Here is a 19,288-nt window from a genome sequence, read left to right as displayed (position 1 = left end):
CTGGAGAACTACAGCATGTACTGCGTGAGCTGCCGCAGCCCCGTCTGCTACCAGTGCCTGGAGGAGGGCAAGCACAGCAAGCACGACGTGAAGGCCCTGGGAGCCATGTGGAAGCAGCACAAGGTGAGTCCCCCCGGAGGGCCGGGAGGACCCGAGTGATGCCCAGAGTTGGGGTGATGCTCAGTACTGGGGTTTGTGTGGCCCCAACAACACACTGGGGTTTGTAGGACATGAGGTACTTCATGTCCATCATCCTCCCAGACTTTTCTCCCTTTGGCCTGGTGCTCTTAGGTCTCTGGTCCTTCCAGACTTCCCGGTGACCCTGCAGCCCCTGCTCAGATTTAGAAAACCCACAGATTCCCTGCCATGTTGGCCTCACCTTAGCCAGAAAATCTTAGGCTCAACCAGGCCTGGAATTAGCAAGTCCATCTCACTAACTTGTTTGCCTTCTGCAGGGTTCTTGGCCATCCTGTCCTCAGCCTTCCCATCCTCTCGCAGAGGCAGGAGCTGCTTATGAGGAGATGGGATAGTTGTTCCTTCCTTTCACCACCCTCCTTTCACCCAGAACTCAGTGCAAGCTGCCACAACCCCACATCAATGAGGGAGAGTAGCCCAGAGCCAGTCAAATATTTTAGACAAGTATCATGATACAGTGAATCATGGACATCATGTTTCCCCTGGGTCTCAAAGAGGTCTCCTCCCACTCAGTTCCCAAAGAAGCCAGGAGTAATGGCTGGAGAGACTTTCATGACAAAAAGATGAATAAGGAATTGTAGAATGGATGAAGACTGTGGACAAGTAAAACTTTCTCTAATTCCCTGCTCCTTACCCTTCCCTGGATCCCTCTGGGGAGATGTCAGAGCTGTCCGCTTTTCCACACATGGGGTTGGCTGAGGTCTGGTAGAGCTGCTGGGTCACTTGGCCATGCTCTCCTTGCTAAAAATAAGACTTTTCAACCATTTGAATGAAGACCAAGACATGACTTTAGAAGTTGAAAGTGTGAAGTTAGCTCTTTCTTTCTAAGAACAGTGGACCCTGGAAAAATGATTACTTAATACATATGAATGTACAGAGTGGACTTAAATACCTGAGAGCTGGGAGCAGTCCTTTGAAACTTCCCTCTGTACTGGGGGTAAGGCACTTCTGCTACAGGTGTCCAAAGAGCTCCGATGGCTATAGGATTCCCTTCTTCTCACTCTCTGTTTGCAGAGAGTGAAGGAAGCACAGACACCCTTTCAGGCACTGCAGGAGAGGTCAAAATCATGACTGGTCTCATCATCCCTCAGCCATGGAGTGGTTGAGCACAAGCTAGACTAAGATATTTGCAAAGCAAAAAATTGACTTTCAGTTTTAAGATTCAAAAAAGATGCCACTTGGGGTGATCTGCATTGTTTGTCCATCCAAGAAGAAAGACAAACTTCTGTAGTTGTTTCAGTTTGAATGCTCTGCCAAGGTCTCAGCCATCTGCTCCCTAACATGATGAGTACTTGTGCAGAGAAGTTCTCCTGGCTCAGAAGGAACAGATTAAAAATTCACAGTTGCTATTCATATGCCAATGGCAGAATCCACTTCTGAGCAGAATTGTTTTAATGAGTGAGGTCTGAGTTCACTGTTCAAACGTGGCTGATGTTTTGGAGAGTGTGAGAGATCAGCTTGTGCTGTGTTATTTTCTACCTTGAGTTAAAACTGTTTCATGTCTTTTTGAACAGTGTGATAAACGCTTGTGTAATCAAAGTTCAGAATCAGTAATTTTCTTTCTTTCCTACTGCCAAATATTGTCTAAAGAATGAACAACAGCCTTGTGGCTTGTGTTTTTACTGCATTTTTTCTGCGACTAAGGTATCACAGATTATGATTTTTTTCTTGATTTACAGACTCAATCAATGCAAAAAAAACCCACAAAAAAACCACCCCCAAAACACCCCCAAAATTAATTATTCTGGGGACTCTCAAACTGTGCTCTTAGGAGTATTATTTTTCCCAGAACAATGTGCTTGGCAGAAAATAAGTGTAATGGAACCATATAGCTAGACAGTTTAAATCATCAGCTCACAATCATTCAGATAAATTGCTTTGGAACTAGATATTTCTGCTTAGAAAGGGTTCTCTGATACAGCAATTTCTACAAGTTTATTACCTTCAGTTACTTTGGTCAAACCATGAATTACTTACATTGAGTGGTATGCCAAATGTAATTTAAGTTTTATGTGTTCTCTCTAGATGCTCCAGGCATAGATGTTAGAGGTAGCTGGAAGGCTTGTTCTTAGCCAAATAAGCTTTTCATGTATTATTAGCTCTTTGCTCGAACTGTTTGACTCCTCCTTTGTCTTGGCCTTATATAGCAATCTAGTGGCAAATTACAGAGTGTATAACCTTGTCCACAATGTGCTGTGGACTATGCAATGAAATGTGCATTTATCCTCAGCTGTACTGCTGACACAAAAGCTATACTAGACTGATTGGCCCCTGTTATTGGTGCAGGTTCCGCGTTACAGTGCTGTATATAACTTCTCCTACAGAGAAAGTAAAATGGCTGTAAAATAACAACAGGACCCCAATGGCATAAACCTATGAAAATCCCCTGACTTAGCTGGACTTTATTATATTCACTTGCACGAAAAGTGCATCTGAACCAGCAGTTCAAGGTTATTAAGTAAAACTCTAAGTCTTCTGCTGCAGTTAAATCCTTTTATGTCTTTATAGCAAGAACAGTGACACCATTATAACATTTAGGTAGGACTTTTGGCCTATCAATGTGAGGAACTATGAGGGACACATTTTAGCTCTGCCCATTCTAAATGGTTAAATATATGTATATACTGAAATGCTGAAACAGCCACAGCTGGGTAGCAGGGTAGCAGGCAGGTGTTGGAGTCCAAATGCTTGCTTTTATTTCCTGGCCTAAAGAGTTGTGTTTCCAAAATCATGTAAGCTTTATGAGAATTCAGCATCAGGACAAGCTTATCTAATCAATAGTTAATCTGCTGCTAAAGAGAGATGGAGGGAAAGCAAGTTAAATGAGCATGAACTGTTTGGTTGAAAAAGGACGTGGGCATTATCTGGTTTGTTTTCTGACATCAAAGGAAGCATCGGTCTTCTGTGCTCATCTGGGTTTAATTACTTACCCTTGTGATCTCTGTGTTCCTGTAATTAACGGAATAGAAACTTGATATCCGTCCCCAGCCCCCACATGACTGGTTGCAAGACCAGGTATTGAAATAAAGATAACTCCAGGTAGAGTACCATTTGTCAGGAGTTATTAATTGTCACAGCCAATGGAGTTTGTAGCATCTCAGTTTGGTTTCCAATAAATATTCCTGCAGTACGAAAGATTGCTCTGGCTGTACAGGGCATTTTTTATGTCTTGGTTGGTTTACTGAGGGCTTAGTCATGTAGCTCCATTTGATTTTAATGGGAAGGGCATGACTAAATTCCACTGCTTTGTAAGGTATCTTTTATAAATGCTTGGAAAAACAAGGCTATTATCTCTAAGTGGGTTTCACAAATGGAAATCTGGTCTTCTCGGCTTCATGTGGCAGTTGCGTTAATGCAACAACAGTTTTTAATGAACAGATCAATTCGCTTATGAGCCCTTTGAACAATGACACGGCTCAGTTTCTGTTGCAGCTCTTTGCAGTGGGAGTGCGCCTGGAGCCAGGAGTGCTTGTGCTAATTATCATGGGTACATATGCTGGTTACAATTGGTCTGTGGTGGTTTTCTATGGCTGCTGTGATGCCCACACACAGCTTTTAGCTCTTCTTGTCTGGTGAAATGGACTTTGAGATGATTTGAGAGCTAGGGCAGATGTTGGAAAAGTAGAAATTTTACTTTTGTCAGGACCAACCATTGGTTTTGATGTGAAAGAAAGGAGCCTTTGCCTTCCTGGGACAATTTGGTCAGGACAGTGATGCTTTAAGGTCCTTTTAGTTTTTTGATTTTTCTAATTTTTATAAGTAGTTATACAGCAGAAGTAGATTTTAGAAGCTGCAGCATTTATTCCTTTACCCTTACCCTTAGCATAGTAACTACACACATATCCCAACCCTTTTACCCTGTTCCATGTTCCCCATATCAATTACCCCTGAATTCCACTAGAATATTTAGACTTCTCTTTAAGATAGGCCTCTTCTGTTTGAGAACACTTGTACCCTAGCCTGAACCACAGAGTACATTCAAGAACTGGGTAACCATGTGCCCTTTGTGCTCCGAGGAAGACCAAATGATGAAGTAGGTGGTCTTGAAAAGACCCCAGCCACAATTCCCCAGGGGTGGATTGGGGGTGGGCCAGGGAAAAAGTCAGAGGGTGGAAAAACCTGGGATTGGTTAGACAGTATTATAAAATTGTAACATCCAAGGCAGAAGGGGTGCGCGTATTTTGTAACTTATGTGCCTTGGAGGCACGATTAAATCCTTTTCTTATCTCACCTCTAATTAAATTGCTGTGGAGTTTTTTTCCTCAGCTCCTTTAGGCATCAACAGTCCATGGCATAGCATAACATGCTTTTACCACCTATTTCTTTCTTGCTTCTACCCCAGCCACTTGGTCATACACTGTTTTCACCTGGCTCTGTCTCAGGTTGACAAACCAAAGATTCAATGTGCCTTGTGGGTGAAGCAGAATGGGTGACAAAAAAGGCTGGGCTTCAAAGACTGGGCAAACATGATCAGCCCATGAAGAGCTGACCTAGCAGAAAATAGGGTCTCTTTCAAGAACCTGAAATTTGCTCCTTTGACCTCAAGTAGTACCAATATCAAACATTGTCATTTTAAATTTTTGTGCATTGACAAGAGTTTGTGCAGGAAAATAGTAAATATTCAAATATGGAGAAATATACACAGTAATATATCTTCCCTTTACATTGTTACAAATTAATTCTATAAAGCATATTTTAGTTTAAAATTTATCACTAATGGAATACCTGTAACTGGGCTAAAAGGAAAAAGTTGTGTCAATATGAGGAAAAAAATCTCTAGGATGCCTTCTTTCTCTATAGCTCAGTCATAGCTCCCAATCAGGGTTTGTATCCACTTCCTGCAGAGGTGTATGGAGTTAGGCAGCGCTTCTGCCTGCTGAAGGCTGCCTGCCTTGGGGCTGGGCTGTGGAGTGCCCACAAGGAGTTGCCAGGTCTGCTCTTTGCTGTCCTGTGTGAATAAGCAAGCACAGGGGGAGAATGAGTAGGAGACATTCAGGTGACATTCAGGTGGGAGCTACACTCAAAACTTTGGCAGCCTGAAGAAGTGTGCTGTGCCCTTTTCAGGGATGGAGGAATTTACGTCCCTCCAGGAGCAAGAAGGAAGCAGAGAATGAGTGGTGACTTACTGACTTTCAACCAGGTTCAGCTTCTTGGAGGCTCATAACCTTTGTTCTATCCTACATACGAGGCTCTGTCTCAAGGCACACTCTAGTTCCAAGAAACAAGAGATACCAACTTTCTGAGTTGCCTGGTGCCCCCCAGGACATGGTTGGCCCTCCAGGCTGCCAGGGCACTGCTGATTCATGTTCAAGTTGCCACCAACCAGGACCCCCAGGTCCCTTTCTGTGGGGCTGCTCTCCAGACTCTAGTTCCCCAGTCTTATGTACACCCAGGGTTGTCCCATCCCAGGTGCAGATCCAGCACTTGCCCCTGTTAAACTTCATGTTGCTGGTGTTTACCCAGCCCTATAATTTGTCTAGGTCTCTGTTCAGCATCTCTCTGCCTTCAAGGAAGTCAACAGCTCCTCCTAATTTAGTGTTGTTAGCAGACATAATTATAACTTATAATGGTAAGTATAACTTTGAGTCCTGCATCCAGGTCATTTTTGAAGATATTGAAGAGCATTGGTCCTAGAATGGATAATCCCTTTTACCTTTGTGCCTGACCTGTGAGCCATTTGCTCACTCATCACATGACATGCTTATCTACCTGTGTGCTGGACTGTTTATCCAGAAGGATCCTGTGAGAGGCAGTATTGAAAGCTTTACTGAAATCCAAAAAGATTACATCAACTGGCTTCCCCTGATCAGCTAGGTGGATGACTTTGTCATAAAAAGAAATCAAGCTTGACAAGCAGAACTTTCCCCTTGTGAAGCCATGCTGCCTGTGATCAATGGCTGCTTTGTCCTTCAGGTGTTTTTCAGTAACTCCTAGAATAATCTCTGTAATTTTACTAGGCACTGAAATGAGACTGATAGGCCTATAGTTTCCAGGTTCATCCTTCTTGCCCTTCTTGAAAACTGGGACAATGTTTGCCAGTTTTCAGTCGACTGGGACCTCTCCTGATTCCCAAGACTGTTCAAAAATAATTGAGAGGTCTCTCAATGACATCAGCCAGCTCTGAGTACACTTGGATGATCCTATCAGGCCTCATAGACTTACTGGGATCCAGCTGTTGCAGCAAATCTTGCACAAGCTTGGTGTTGACTGGGAGTTTATAATTTTCACGGTCATGGTCCTCCAACTTGGGTCACTGGGACCCCAAAACCCATCATCAGTGTTGAAGACAAAAGCAAAGAAAAATTAAACACCTCTGCCTTGTCTATGTCACTGTTTGTGAGGTGACCATCCTAGTCAAGTATTGGGCCTATCTGCATGGAGAAGTAATGTTGGAGCACAAGCAGAGCAATATAGTTTCTGTAATACCATCCAGGCTTCCAGTGAAGCTGCTCCTGGGTTCAGACCATGTTGATTCTGTGTCTGCTGGGGGCAGAACTGTTGTTTCCTTCTCGTCCTCAAAGTCCATCAACAAGCCTTTGGTTCAGCTTAGAGGTCTCAGGTGTCAGCTGAGGAACGGGAAGATTAGATCTTCAGTATGGACTTACAAAAGACATGTTTCATGTATCTCACCAGTTAAAAGTTAGAGGAAGGGTTTTTTCCAACTTTTCCAGAAACATTCACTCATTTGTTGAGTTGGAGCATGGAAAACAGGAACCCCAAAGAGACTTTACTGTGAAGTCTGAGACAGCAGATTTGTCTTTGAAATCCTAATGTATGTATCTCAGGTTTGGTAAGGTCTACCACATTTGTAAAGATTGCAGACTTTGATGGAAAAAAAAGTGCCATTTTGGGAAGCACTCGGGGATTTTTCAGCATGACAGATGCTTCTCTGTAAGTGTAAGACTATTATCTGCTTATACATGTGGGTAGCTGTTTTATAAAAAGGTATTTTGACTTACCTAGTCACTGCAATAAAGTGGAATGTGCAGACACAGTACTTGACTGCCCCCACATGCATATTTCACCCTTATTAAATCTTATCACAATAAAAATTTTAACTGTTCTTTCCTAGCACAAACACTTTGTGCATGAAGAATACATGCAACAACAAGTAAGACTTTTAGCACATTATTAATCATCAAATCCAAGGATTACTAAGAAACACATTTGCATTTTACTGCTTTTTCTTCTTTCCCCTCCTTTTTTTTCTTTGCAGGCACAGCTCTCTCAGGCTTTAAATGGTGTTTCAGATAAAGCAAAGGAAGCTAAAGAATTTTTGGTTCAGCTGAAAAATTTATTGCAGCAGATCCAGGTAACTGTAGAATATTATCTGTTTTGATAATACAGTAATCAATAGAACTGAGTGAATAATTTATTTGATGACTTTGTCTCCTGTGCTATTCTTATCTTTCCTGGAATCATCTAACCTTTCTTGAATGGATTTGCTAGGCACAATTATTCATCAAATAATACCTGCAAGCCCCTCTTAGCTTCTAGATTGTTGGCTGTTTATTGCAAGAAGCTGATACTCAATGCTGGACATCTGAGCTGTTGATTAGTATTTGAATCAATTGGTCATGCTTCTGGGCTCCTTCCTGACTGCAGTTGCTTGAATTAGGCTTTTAGGATAAGTTTTCATTTTAACACATTCAAAATTTACTACTAGATTTTCATCTTACATTTTCTAAAAATGTCCTCATTTCTGGAAAAAATCCAGTCAACTTGTTTATTAGACTATTTGTAGGAATTCCCTATACATACTCAGAAATACAGGAATATTCTACTCAAAAAAAAAAAAAAAGAAACTGCTGCTAAATCAATGTGGTCATTTATTGAAGCATAAGATATTTTCATGCCTGTAATGGTCCAAATTTAATAGTCAGAAAAGGGCTCATGGTGAGTGCAGTAATTGAGGTTACAAACCCAAAATGAAACAAGTGCCTACTTCAACCAAATTTAGACTCATCAGTGCTGGAGGTCAGGTGATCCTTAAGGTCTTTCTCACTCTGCAGACTGTGCCTGAAAATGTGCCACAGTAATTTGAGGACACACACAGCACCCAGGAGGGGATAATTGTTTTTTGCTGCAGCAGTGCTGTACAGTGATGGTATATATGTCATTTGCTCTTTGATAGCCCACTCTGCTGCTTGTTTGTCTTTCATCAACAAGTCCTGTGCTTGTTAGCAGCAGAAAACCATAAAAGCAGTAGTTCAAAAATCTGTATTTCGTTTATAATTTAATTATGAAAATATTCTACTTAAAACTCTAGATGATGACTTTGTACCACAAATGCTGTCTAAGCTCTCTGGTTGCCTCAGGGCAGCATAACTACCCACCCTCATAGTCTTCCATGCCCTCGTGGGGCAGGGAACAAACCAAGACTGAGAAACTGGCAAAAAATAAGAACAACTAACTGAAAGAAACCAGTACAAAGCCACTGAGTGGCACATGTAGTGTTCTATGTTTTGGCTACAGTGTGAGGTTTCTCTCAGCTGACTTACCTATTTAAAGGTTAGGTAGGTCAGCTAGTCTAATTATTTAGACTTCTTTCGCTGTCCAAGAAGAAAGACAGGCACCTCTAGAGAGCAGTTCTTCCTATAGATATGAACAGCCATTTTAGGATGGCATAACTCATCCAAAACAGTAGTCTCTAGAAATCTTTTCTTGAGTCACCTAACTCCATTAAAAATGTATTTTTCCCCTCTTGAAACCTAAAAGTGGCCTATTATGACTATTTACAACTATGCTGTAAAATCCTTTAATGTGTTTCAATAAAATCACTGCCAAATTGCTCTGCATAAGGGAGCTGCTACAATGGGATCAAAAAGCAAGCCATTTATTTGATGCTGCTCATTGCTTAAAATGCTAGAGGAGAGCTCAGAAGAGGAAATTGTATCCAGCAGTCACCCTGTCAAGTCTGGGTACAAAGCCGAATCTGACCCTCACATGTTGAGCCAATCTCCATCCTGAGTCTGAGTGAGGACATCAAATTTCGGCAAACCAAAACAGCAAGACTAATCAGCTGCATATGTATTCTTAAGTAAAACAAGGCTGGGGCACAGGTCCAAGATGATCACCCACACACTTTAACCCTTAAGGAGGTCCCTGAAATGGTTTTCTCCCGCGACAAATTGCACTCTTCTCATGCGATGTTCAAGCATCATTCGAGGATAGCACATATTAAGGAGTGTTCCTGGTGGGCAGATTTGGTACAGGCACACTCTTTGAGGGGAAAGGGCTTAGAGTATGTCATGAGCTGACCTGTGCCTTTTGATTTGGACCAAAAAACCAGATTATTTGGGGGGCAAAAGATGTAGCATTTGTGCATAGATTTATATTCAGAATCATGTATTCTAGTAGAAGGCTTATAATGATTGCCACACACACATACAGACATTTACCCCTCAGCAAAATGTCTTTAAAAAGTATGTTTACACAAAGGAGCAAGCAATATGTACATTTTATTATCCTGTCTCAATGCACAGCAGGCCAGACAGCCATCCACACACTTTATCTCGTCTCTGAGTTTGCCAGAGCTACCGGGAGCTGTGCTTTTATTATTGCTATATTACTTGGGGCAGTTCGCAAATTCGTAATCTCCTTTTTTTCCCCCTGCTTTGCAAATCTGTTGTTTTCCCCTCTTTTTTTCTTCATTTCTCTTTTCTGAGGTAATTTTTATATCTCTTGGTCTCTTCTTGTCAGATACTGCCTGATCCTCATTGCTCCCGTTGCTTCCTTGCTCCTCTTTGCTGCTGTCATGATCTGATTTTCTCATTTTCCCATCTGCTATAACAATTTCATACTTTCTCACTTGAAGGAGGCATATCGCCAAACACCCCCTTTGATGCGTGAACTGAAAACGAGGAGAGAAATGATGCACTACAGCCACTGACTGATTCAGGCTCTGTACACAAAACAGCACTTCAAGAGTAGCTGGATGGAAATGGGCTTAAGGGGGAGTCTGGTGTGATATAAGCCGAGGAGGGAGAGAGGCAAACAGGAAGAGTCTGAGACAAACCTGTGAGCAATCACTGAGCCGTCTGGTGTCTCTCCACCACCACACCCCATCTTGCTGGCAGGTCTAGGACTGCGAGGGGACCCTCTTGGGGAGCACTGACACTGCATCCCTCAGCTGGAGAATAGGATGCATGGATCCCACTGAGGGAAGACAGTACAGTGCTGAAAATTTTGAACTCAAATGAAAGAAGACAAAGTAAATGAATAGAAGAGAAAAATAGAAGAACTAAGAATAAGAAATGAGTTAGGGGAGTATGATGATTTACCAAAGAGGTGCCTCTCCTTCAGGACACTTAAAATCTTCTCACATTTAATGATGCTTTTTTCTTTTTAAATTTGGGTATTTGGGAGGGAAGCTAACAGTACAGCTAAACATCTCCTCAGAAGAGGAGCTTGAAAGCTTTCTCCTTCTAGTCTCGTGAACAGAGGACATGAGGGAGAGCCTTCTTTTGAATGGGAACTACAGCCGTTCCAGGGATTTATGTAAAACTAAGTTGTACCTAGCCCCTACTAAAAGCTCAGTGTTGGCTACCTCACATGCTGGCCTCTGCCTAGTGAAGTATTTTACCACAATGTGAATAAAAACCTGTCTTTATTTTTTTTTTTAAATCAATACAGGGCTCCACTGCTGAGTGCTAGCTATTTTTAAAAAAAGTGTGTGAAGCAATACACGAACCTCAGGGCTTTGTATCTCGTTAATTTCCTTGTCATAAGCCAGATTCTGGTCCGTAATTCTGTTCTAATTGGTGTGGTGGAGAGCCAGTGATTTCAAAGTTGCTACAGTGGGATAATTAAAACAAAACGGAGCAGAATCCTCTTATGTATATGTATGCACTGTGTATGCTACATTTAGCTCTTACATTATGTTGTACTACATCTGTTGTCCACAAAGTGCCAGTAAATCAAGGTTATAAATAAGCCCATTTGTGGCATAGTATCTTACTGTTTCATTTTATAGCATGCAGCTATTACTGGTACAGCTGTAATGAAATCAGAAAGGCAACAAAAATTCTGATTGTCTTGAAAGGAAATATTTTCTGAGTCGAAAAACAGGTAGGAATGAGCAATAGCTTAAGCTGTAAAATATGCATTCTTTGATAAGTATGACTTTCACCTTCTAGGAAAATGGGTTGGATTACGAAGCCTGTCTTGTTGCTCAGTGTGATGCCTTGGTTGATGCGTTAACACGACAGAAGGCAAAATTGCTCACAAAGGTGACCAAAGAACGTGAGCACAAGCTGAAGGTGAGCACTCCTCTCATCAGCTCAGCACAGCTGATGACACCTGGTGCAATTTGTCAAGTCCCCAACTCTTTACGTCATGAAATTTCCCAGTGACCAAATCCTAAAGTCTTTAAACAGGTTACAGTTCAGCAGTTTAGTAGAACTGTGCTTACGTGTTTAAAACAAAGCACATACTTCAGCAGTTTGTTGAGTCAGGCCATCAGTCTTTATTTATCTGATGGTTTTGGGTTATCTTTTGAGAGGTGCTTATCAGTGAGGTGCTTATCAGTGCAACTTGTGTGTCGTTTGGATTCTGGGACTTTCTGCCCAAGTAAAATGTGATTTTGATGGCTCTTCAAATCTGTAAATTCAGGCAAACCTCCTCCAGAAATCCATGAGCCACTCAAAAGATATTAAAAAATATAGTAAAGGGACGTGGGGAAAAGAAATCTAAAATGGTTGAACAAAATGGCAGTCAAGAAATATTTAAACAGACAAATTTCTTGAAATGTTGAACTGTGTATGTGATTTTGAGGTACAGTAGTGCCAGTCACACTAAAAGTATCTAAGACAAAAGGAAAAATTGAAGTGAAATATCTAACATAGCAACTACTAAAATCTACTGAGATCAGCATTTAAGTTGCTTGACAAGAACCAACACTTAAGACATACTACTGACAGCACAGCAAATCCTGCAGTTTATTGCCATCACAAGTTGTCCAACAGAACACAGTGCTATTAGGCCTAGTCTACAGCCATGTGGCAGCAGAATCAAGTCCAAAATCTGGAAAAATTAGATGCAGCTTTTTTTATTTCTTAATTCCAGGAAGGCATTCTTAAGCAGAGCAGGAACAAAGGTGAATTGTGAAGAGAATGGTAGAGTATAATCTGCAAGAAACCACTCATGAAGTTTGCCTTTTAAGTGAAAGATTTTTTTAAAGCTTAGATTTTATTGAAAGTGTGATTGGAAATGTGAACACTGAAGATGTAGAAACATGTTCTGTGCTCTTTCTGCCCTGAGCAAGGCTGATCTTTGAGCAATTAATCTGCTCTGAAAATTGAGATTCCCCGTGCACAACATTTTGCCAAGCTAATTATCGGTATTTACCATACAGAGCGAGTGAAGCTGATGAAGATAAGGCAATGGCCATATGGCAGCTAAATTAAGCATAGCTTTAACACACTCTTCCATTCGTTGTCTATTCTGAAATAATTTTATACAATTCACTGCAAGCTGAGGCACTCATCAGCACTGTACTGATGCTTGTTTTCCAGGTTGTTTGGGACCAGATAAATCACTGTACACTGAAGCTACGCCAGTCAACAGGGCTTATGGAGTACTGCCTGGAAGTTATCAAAGAAAATGATCCCTCTGGGTTTTTACAGGTATTTTTCTTTCCAATGTCCCGAGGAAAAAAAAAGAAAAGGAAAATACATTAAAGCTAAATCTAAAAATGTGTGGCTTTGCTTATTAGCCTCTTCCACCTCCAAGGTAGGATCACCTTAACTCCTGATAGTACTGTCTAAAAGCTCAGGGATCTTGGTGACTGCATGAATGTCCCAGCAAAGAGATGGCTTTAACAGCTGCACTCTGACCGAGGCAGGGAGTTAGCAGTCACAGCACTTCCCTGACTGCTGATGTCTTTCCTCTTACCAGTCCTTCCTTCTGGGCTGCAATAAAGGTACTATGTCGTCAGTGATAGCTTTCTGCAGAATATTATTTTATTCTCATGCAAGAAATGCAACACAGAGCTCCCTGATCAATTCAGAGAGGTCTATGACTCAGCAGAGTAGTATTTGCCCTTTGTGCTTCTCCCTTTTACCTTCCCCTGTGAGAGTCCTTTCAACACCTCCTCTGTGAGGAAATCCAGCCTGAAGGGCTTGCATGTAGCTGTGCTTTACTGGGATTGTTGTACCTTGCAGGGCTGCAAGGCCTGTCTTGAAGCTGGAGGATCCAGGTAAACCCTTCTTTGCAAAATATGGCCTAGTGAAAATTGCCTTAGTTTACAGGATATTGTTTCTTAGGTGCAAGCAGTGAAAGTGCCTGTCGATGAGGCAAAACATAACAGTTTTATTATCCATAAATTATTTTTCTTATTAATTCTATTATTTTTATTACTTATTTTATTTTGCTATATTAGTTTTGTTGCCTTATTAGTTGGCTAAGAAGAAAGGCACATCAAACAAAATGACCTGTGCATGGCTGTCAGCTGAACAAGGCACCCTGTGAATGCATGACTGTCAGGGGACTGTCAGAGCATTCCTAAAAAACAGGATGAGAATAAGCCAACTTAAACCTATTAGCACTCCAGATTGATTGTTACTGTCATGTCTGGTCTCAAGCAAGAGAGGGGAATGTGTGGTGTATATTAATCTCAGGGTTACACAGATTTTAGCAGGCTGCTGGTTGGATACTACAGAACAAATGAAACCTTTATGTTTTACCTATATGCTGGCTAGATACATGCTTCATTTTCATTTCAGCTTACTTTTTCTATAACCTTTGTGGCTTCATTCTTTGAAGTCCCCTTTTATAAAATAAATACTTTTGGTTTTACCTTTTCCTGGTTTATCTAATGATGTTTTCAAGACAACCAGCAAACACAGATGGGCTGCATTACTTTGAACAACTACTCCTACAGTCAGGACATTGAGACACAGCCAAGGGATTCAGCACCCCAGTGACTCCAAGGTTGTAGGAAGGCTATGGGATGCTCCTCCACTTACTGCACAGACTGATTAGGAGTTGTGGATGCAGAGGCTCAGACAGGAGCGTCTTCCAATAAGAGTAATGAGAAAAAGTGTCTAAACTCCCGCAAAAAAGAAAAACTCACTCTGACAAATCCAAAGGAAAATTCTACTCCCTGTAACTTACAGGAAGCTCGCTGGTGGGGTCTCCAGATATCCAAATGGCAGCTTCAATGAACTCAAGGACAGTTGAATTCATTGATTTCCACAGAGCCAGGATTTCACTTCCAGAAGAATTTGTTGTGATAATTTTAGTCTGACTTTTGGTCTAATTGTCTGTGGGCTGGGCTAGAGCAAAGCTTTAAAAATGAAATTTGCTTTTGATGTAATGGCAGAAAATCCATACTATTCTTCAAAACCCCATCTGACAATTTAGAACTCCCACTGCGAGTAATATACACAGTTCTTACCATTTGATTTTTTTATTCCTTTAGGTTTCCTTCACTGAATCATCTGTGCTGAATGGAGAGAGTCTAACATTAAAGTCTCTCTTTGTGCAACTTCTTTTTAAACAGGAGAGCATAAGTAGACTGCAGATCAGAGAAAAGAGTGAAGAAGTATATGTGGCATTCAAAGGCATGACACACAACGTAATCTTTCCAGGCTTTATAAATACACTTTTTAGTTTCCTACCCTAAGATGAGATTTGTTTTCAAAAGACAAGATGAAAGGATGCAATATAAGTGGACCTCACCCCAAAACAATCAGATCCCATCTCATCTGTTGTGCTGCCTCCTTCCTGTGTCCTTTGTGCTGTATCTCACAGGCATTCTGTCACTTTTAATGTGTGCATCTGCCATTTTGCTATAAAAGTGATACTTTCTTTCAGATTTCGGATGCTTTAATCAAGCGTGTTCAGGTATCTCAGGAACAGTGGGTCAAAGGAGCCTTGGAGCCAAAAGTGTCTGCTGAGTTTGACTTGACTCTGGATAGTGAACCTTTACTGCAGTCAATTCACCAGCTGGATTTTATTCAGATGAAATGTAGGGGTGAGCTTTTATGATTTTCCTTTTTCTGTTTTTCATGCATGTGTTGAAACAGTGCTGGGAGGGGTGAGGACACTGAGGGAGGAAAAAGAACTTGAAATTGCTGGATAGTTTTAAAAGGCATTCAAGCAAATTTAGATTACTGGGTGTTTCCTGGAAAGGTGTACTCCATGCACATATAGTGAGCTGAACAAGCTCAGATAGAGATACAAGATGCAATTAAAGATTTGAAAAGATACATTCTTCAGAGTAAGGCTTTGAAGATTATTACACAGGAGCTGCATAAACTTTATGCAATTTTGTAGCATTCCTAGGTCATGGCTAACTCAAAATACCAGTTGCCCCCATCTTGTCAGGAACAACTGAAATAGTAAATAAATATTACTGACACACACACATGTGCTTGAAAAGGGAAAAAAGAAACCCCAACCAGCCTTTGACTTTTGACTTATATCTGAACTGTGCTGTGAACAGTGCCCAGCTTAATAAAAAAAAAATCACAAGGAAAAGATTCACAAAGGGAAAGTAGCTCCATGGCTATATTTTACCATGGTTTCAGATGTCTGAATAATACTGAGGAACATGCTAAAGGGAAATGAGGTTTAAAAAAGTATTTAAAAGGACAAGCTAATGAACAATAGATACCACTGCCAAAAAAAAAAAAAAAAAGAAAATAACATCAGGAGCTTGTAATGAGGTTTGTTTATATGGAGCAGGATGAGAACTGCATCAGAATTAGATAGATCCATAGAATGGCTGAATTTGAAAGCCACTGTGGTCCCTGGGAATGACGCCATTAGCTTCACTCATTGGTGATTCAAGTCTTAATTATAGATGTGGATGACAGTATAAAGGCTGCCAGAAATCAGTGAATGAGTTAAGGACATTCACATTGTGATGTCTGATGTGCTTTTTTTTTAATCTGAACAAGCATAAAGATTTCTGTTCAATTTATGTGGGCCTAATTCTGTATCCGAGAGACCCAAGATGAAGTAATTAGGATGGATACTTTGACAGCTAAATATGTGGAGAAACAATGGACAAACAGTTAAAGGCCAGAGTTTGCTCACCAAGAATGGTTTGCATCTTGATATAAGTGCCTGTGTTAAAGTTACTGAAAAAACATCTGAGAACTACTCCCTTGAAATGTTGTCAGATAGGCAAGTGGAGTCAAGAGAGAAAGAACAGTACTGATAAAACTCCTCTGAATACTGTCTGCACTCGTCTTTTAAAATCAGTTGATATTTAATGCTGGCCATATTTATTTTAAAATATATTTAATACTAATCTTCCACCACTCTCCTTTACAAACACATGTAATATTTAGTTAAACTAGTCACATAGATTGCTAATTAACCACAGGTCATCTGAGGTGAGGGCAACTTCAGTGTTTGGCTTTTGGACATTCATCTGGCTTTAAGCTTGAAGATTTACAAGACTTTAACTGAGCCAAATTCACTAGGGCTTTTTGAAAGATAGTGTTGTCTGCTGTGCTCTCATTTATCATACAAATCACTGTGAAGCTCTAGTATCGAGCTAGACACAGTCTGAGGAGCAGAGAAGAGGACAAGACTGCTTCTGCCCAAACCTGTGCAGAGCTTCCCAACACCCTTGGGCTTTACCACCCAGAGGCATCTCAGGAAGGGCTTTTGCTTGAACTGTCTTGGCCTTGATCAGGGATTACCTGTTGCATGTCCCATTAGGTTGGTCAGCACAACCAGTATGACCTGTACACACCATGCAAAAATTGTGAAAAGGGTGCTAACCTGGCCACCATTCCTGAAAGTGCATGAGGGATGGCGTTACTTCCCCTCACGCCCCCGCATGCCCAAGCAGAATAAACCAGTGACTGGTTCCAACCTAACATTCATAGATATTGAGGATTGTTTAGTATATAGAAGTGTGTTTATATTTCTCCATTTTTGACAGGAAGTCTGTTTCCATTTGAACTGCTCAGTCTGACACTTTGGCCTTTTGTTTCCCTGAAATTTTACCTCTATGACTTCTCAACCAGCTCTGCATTATCTTAGAATCAGATTGGTTTGGGTTGGAATGGGACATTGAAGATCACTTAGTTCTAACCCTTCTGCCATGGGCAGGGATACTTTCCACCAGACCAGGATGCTCCAAGCCCTATCCAGCCTGGTCTTGAACAATGCCAGGGATGAGGCATCTGGAACTTCTCCGGGCAGCCTGTTCCAGTGCCTCACCACCCTACAGTAAAGACTTTCTTCCTAATATCTAATCTAAACCTACTCTCTTTAAGTTTAAAGCCATTCTCCCTTGTCCTATCACTAGATACCCCCGTAAAATGTCCCTTTCCAGCTCTCTTGTAGGTCCCCTTTAGGTACTGGAAGACCACAGTAAGGTCTCCCTGGAACCTTCTCCTCTCCAGGCAGAGTAACCCCAACTCTCTCAGCCTGTCTTCCTAGGAGAGGTGGTCCAGCCCTCTGATCATCTTCATGTCCCTCTTCTGGACCTACTCTAACAATTCTACTTCTTTCTTGTGCCGGGACCCCAAAGTTGTATGCAGTATTCCAGGTGGTGTCCTAGGAGAGCAGAGTAGAGGGGCAGAATCACCTCCATCAACCTACTGGTCACACCTCTTTTGGGCTTCAGCCCAGGATATGTTTGGCCTTCTGGACTGCAAATGCACCTTGATGGATCATGTCCAACATCTCACCCACCAACACTCCCAAGTCCCTCTCCCCAGGGTCGCTCTTGCTCCATTCTCTGCCCAGCCTATATTTGTACCTGGGGTTGCCCCAATGCAGGTGCAGGACCTTGCACTTGGCGTTGTCAAACTTCATGAGATTCGCACAAGCCCACCTCTCAAGCCTGTCCAGGTTCCTCTGAATAGCATCCCTTCCCTCCAGCGTGTCAACCACACAACATAGCTTGACACTGACAAGGATGTTAAACAGTGCCAGTCCCACTTCTGACCCCTGAGGAACACCAATTGTCACTGGTCTCCAGTGACAACACCATTGTCACTGGACATTGAGCCATTGACTGCAACTCTTTGAGTGTGACCATCCAGCCAGTTCCTTATCCACAGAGAGGTCTATCCATCAAATCCATGTCTCTCCAGTTCAGAGACAAGGATGTTGTGCGGAATAGTGTCAAATGCTTTGGGACAACTTCAAGTAGGTATCATCAGTCACTCTTCCACCACTGCTGTAACCCTGTCATAGAAGGCTACCAAGTTTGCCAGGCATGATATGTCCTTCTTCAGATGCATGATTTGCATCTTCTCACATGTAGTAGTCTTGCATTTCAGGAGTGAACATCCAGACTTACTCGGAATATCAATTCTCCGACTGTGAGGAGAACCTAGGATAGCAGGGTGATGTTTTGCTATTTATCACCATGAGAACTTGCATATTTCTGAAACCTGCAGTTTCACAAAGAAAAAATGTATGTGTTTCTTCACATCGGCTTCTCTTTCTTCAATCCTACCTGCCCCAGCACACCAACAAGTCATTAATATTTGCCAAATGTTGGTGTTGGAGTGAATGTTAATAAGTCACTGCAGTGGTTGATCTGCGAAGAGCAGATGCACTAAAGATGTCAGAGATAATCTGTAAAGGAAGTTTTGGGGAGATCTAGGGGAATAGGGCCAGCGTGGCTTTTCCAACTGAAAATGCTTTTGTTCCAAAAGCTTTGCAATATAAGGTCTGTACTATTGTTGTCAATGCTTAGTGCATGACTAAATTTCTATTTTTTTTTCAAACTCTGGCCTCATTCAACCTCAGTGAGCTTGCATGGGTCATTTAGAGTGAAAGCATGCTTGTAAGTAAACATTGATTCACTGTGGTAGACAAAGAAGAATGAAAATGAGAACAAATCACATTACATTTGCTTTGATGACATGTTCATGTACCTTACCGATGGACTCTCTGTAAGCACATATCTAAAGCTCATCTCAAAAGATAAAAATCAGAAAGAAAAAGCAATTTGGTAACAAATTAAATGTGCAGAGATGTGATAGGTGCAGAAGTAATGCTTAAGCAATCATGTTGACCAAAGGGTCTCACTGATAACCCTCTGACAAGAGTCCCACTCTTCCCAGGCCAGCTGGCCTGCTGAGACACACACACAGCTCTAGTAATTGCTGGC

General features: G+C 41.5%; 1 protein-coding gene across 1 annotated transcript in view; it reads left to right on the top strand.

Moving 5' to 3' along the window:
- Window positions 1-19,288, top strand: part of TRIM67 (tripartite motif containing 67) — a 45,007-nt gene that overhangs the window by 1,612 nt on the left and 24,107 nt on the right. Inside the window, exons 2-6 of the mRNA XM_029961590.1 lie at window positions 7-123; window positions 7,412-7,507; window positions 11,334-11,456; window positions 12,711-12,821; window positions 15,013-15,166. Coding sequence (XP_029817450.1) covers window positions 7-123; window positions 7,412-7,507; window positions 11,334-11,456; window positions 12,711-12,821; window positions 15,013-15,166 — 601 coding nt within the window. The remainder of the gene's footprint in view (window positions 1-6; window positions 124-7,411; window positions 7,508-11,333; window positions 11,457-12,710; window positions 12,822-15,012; window positions 15,167-19,288) is intronic.

The sequence above is a fragment of the Manacus vitellinus genome, unplaced genomic scaffold (genome assembly GCF_001715985.3).
Source record: "Manacus vitellinus isolate BGI_N305 unplaced genomic scaffold, ASM171598v3 scaffold_37_pilon, whole genome shotgun sequence".
Taxonomy (NCBI): domain Eukaryota; kingdom Metazoa; phylum Chordata; class Aves; order Passeriformes; family Pipridae; genus Manacus; species Manacus vitellinus.
The sequence above is the reverse complement of the archived record's forward strand: the minus strand, read 5'-3'. Positions and strand labels throughout refer to the sequence as shown.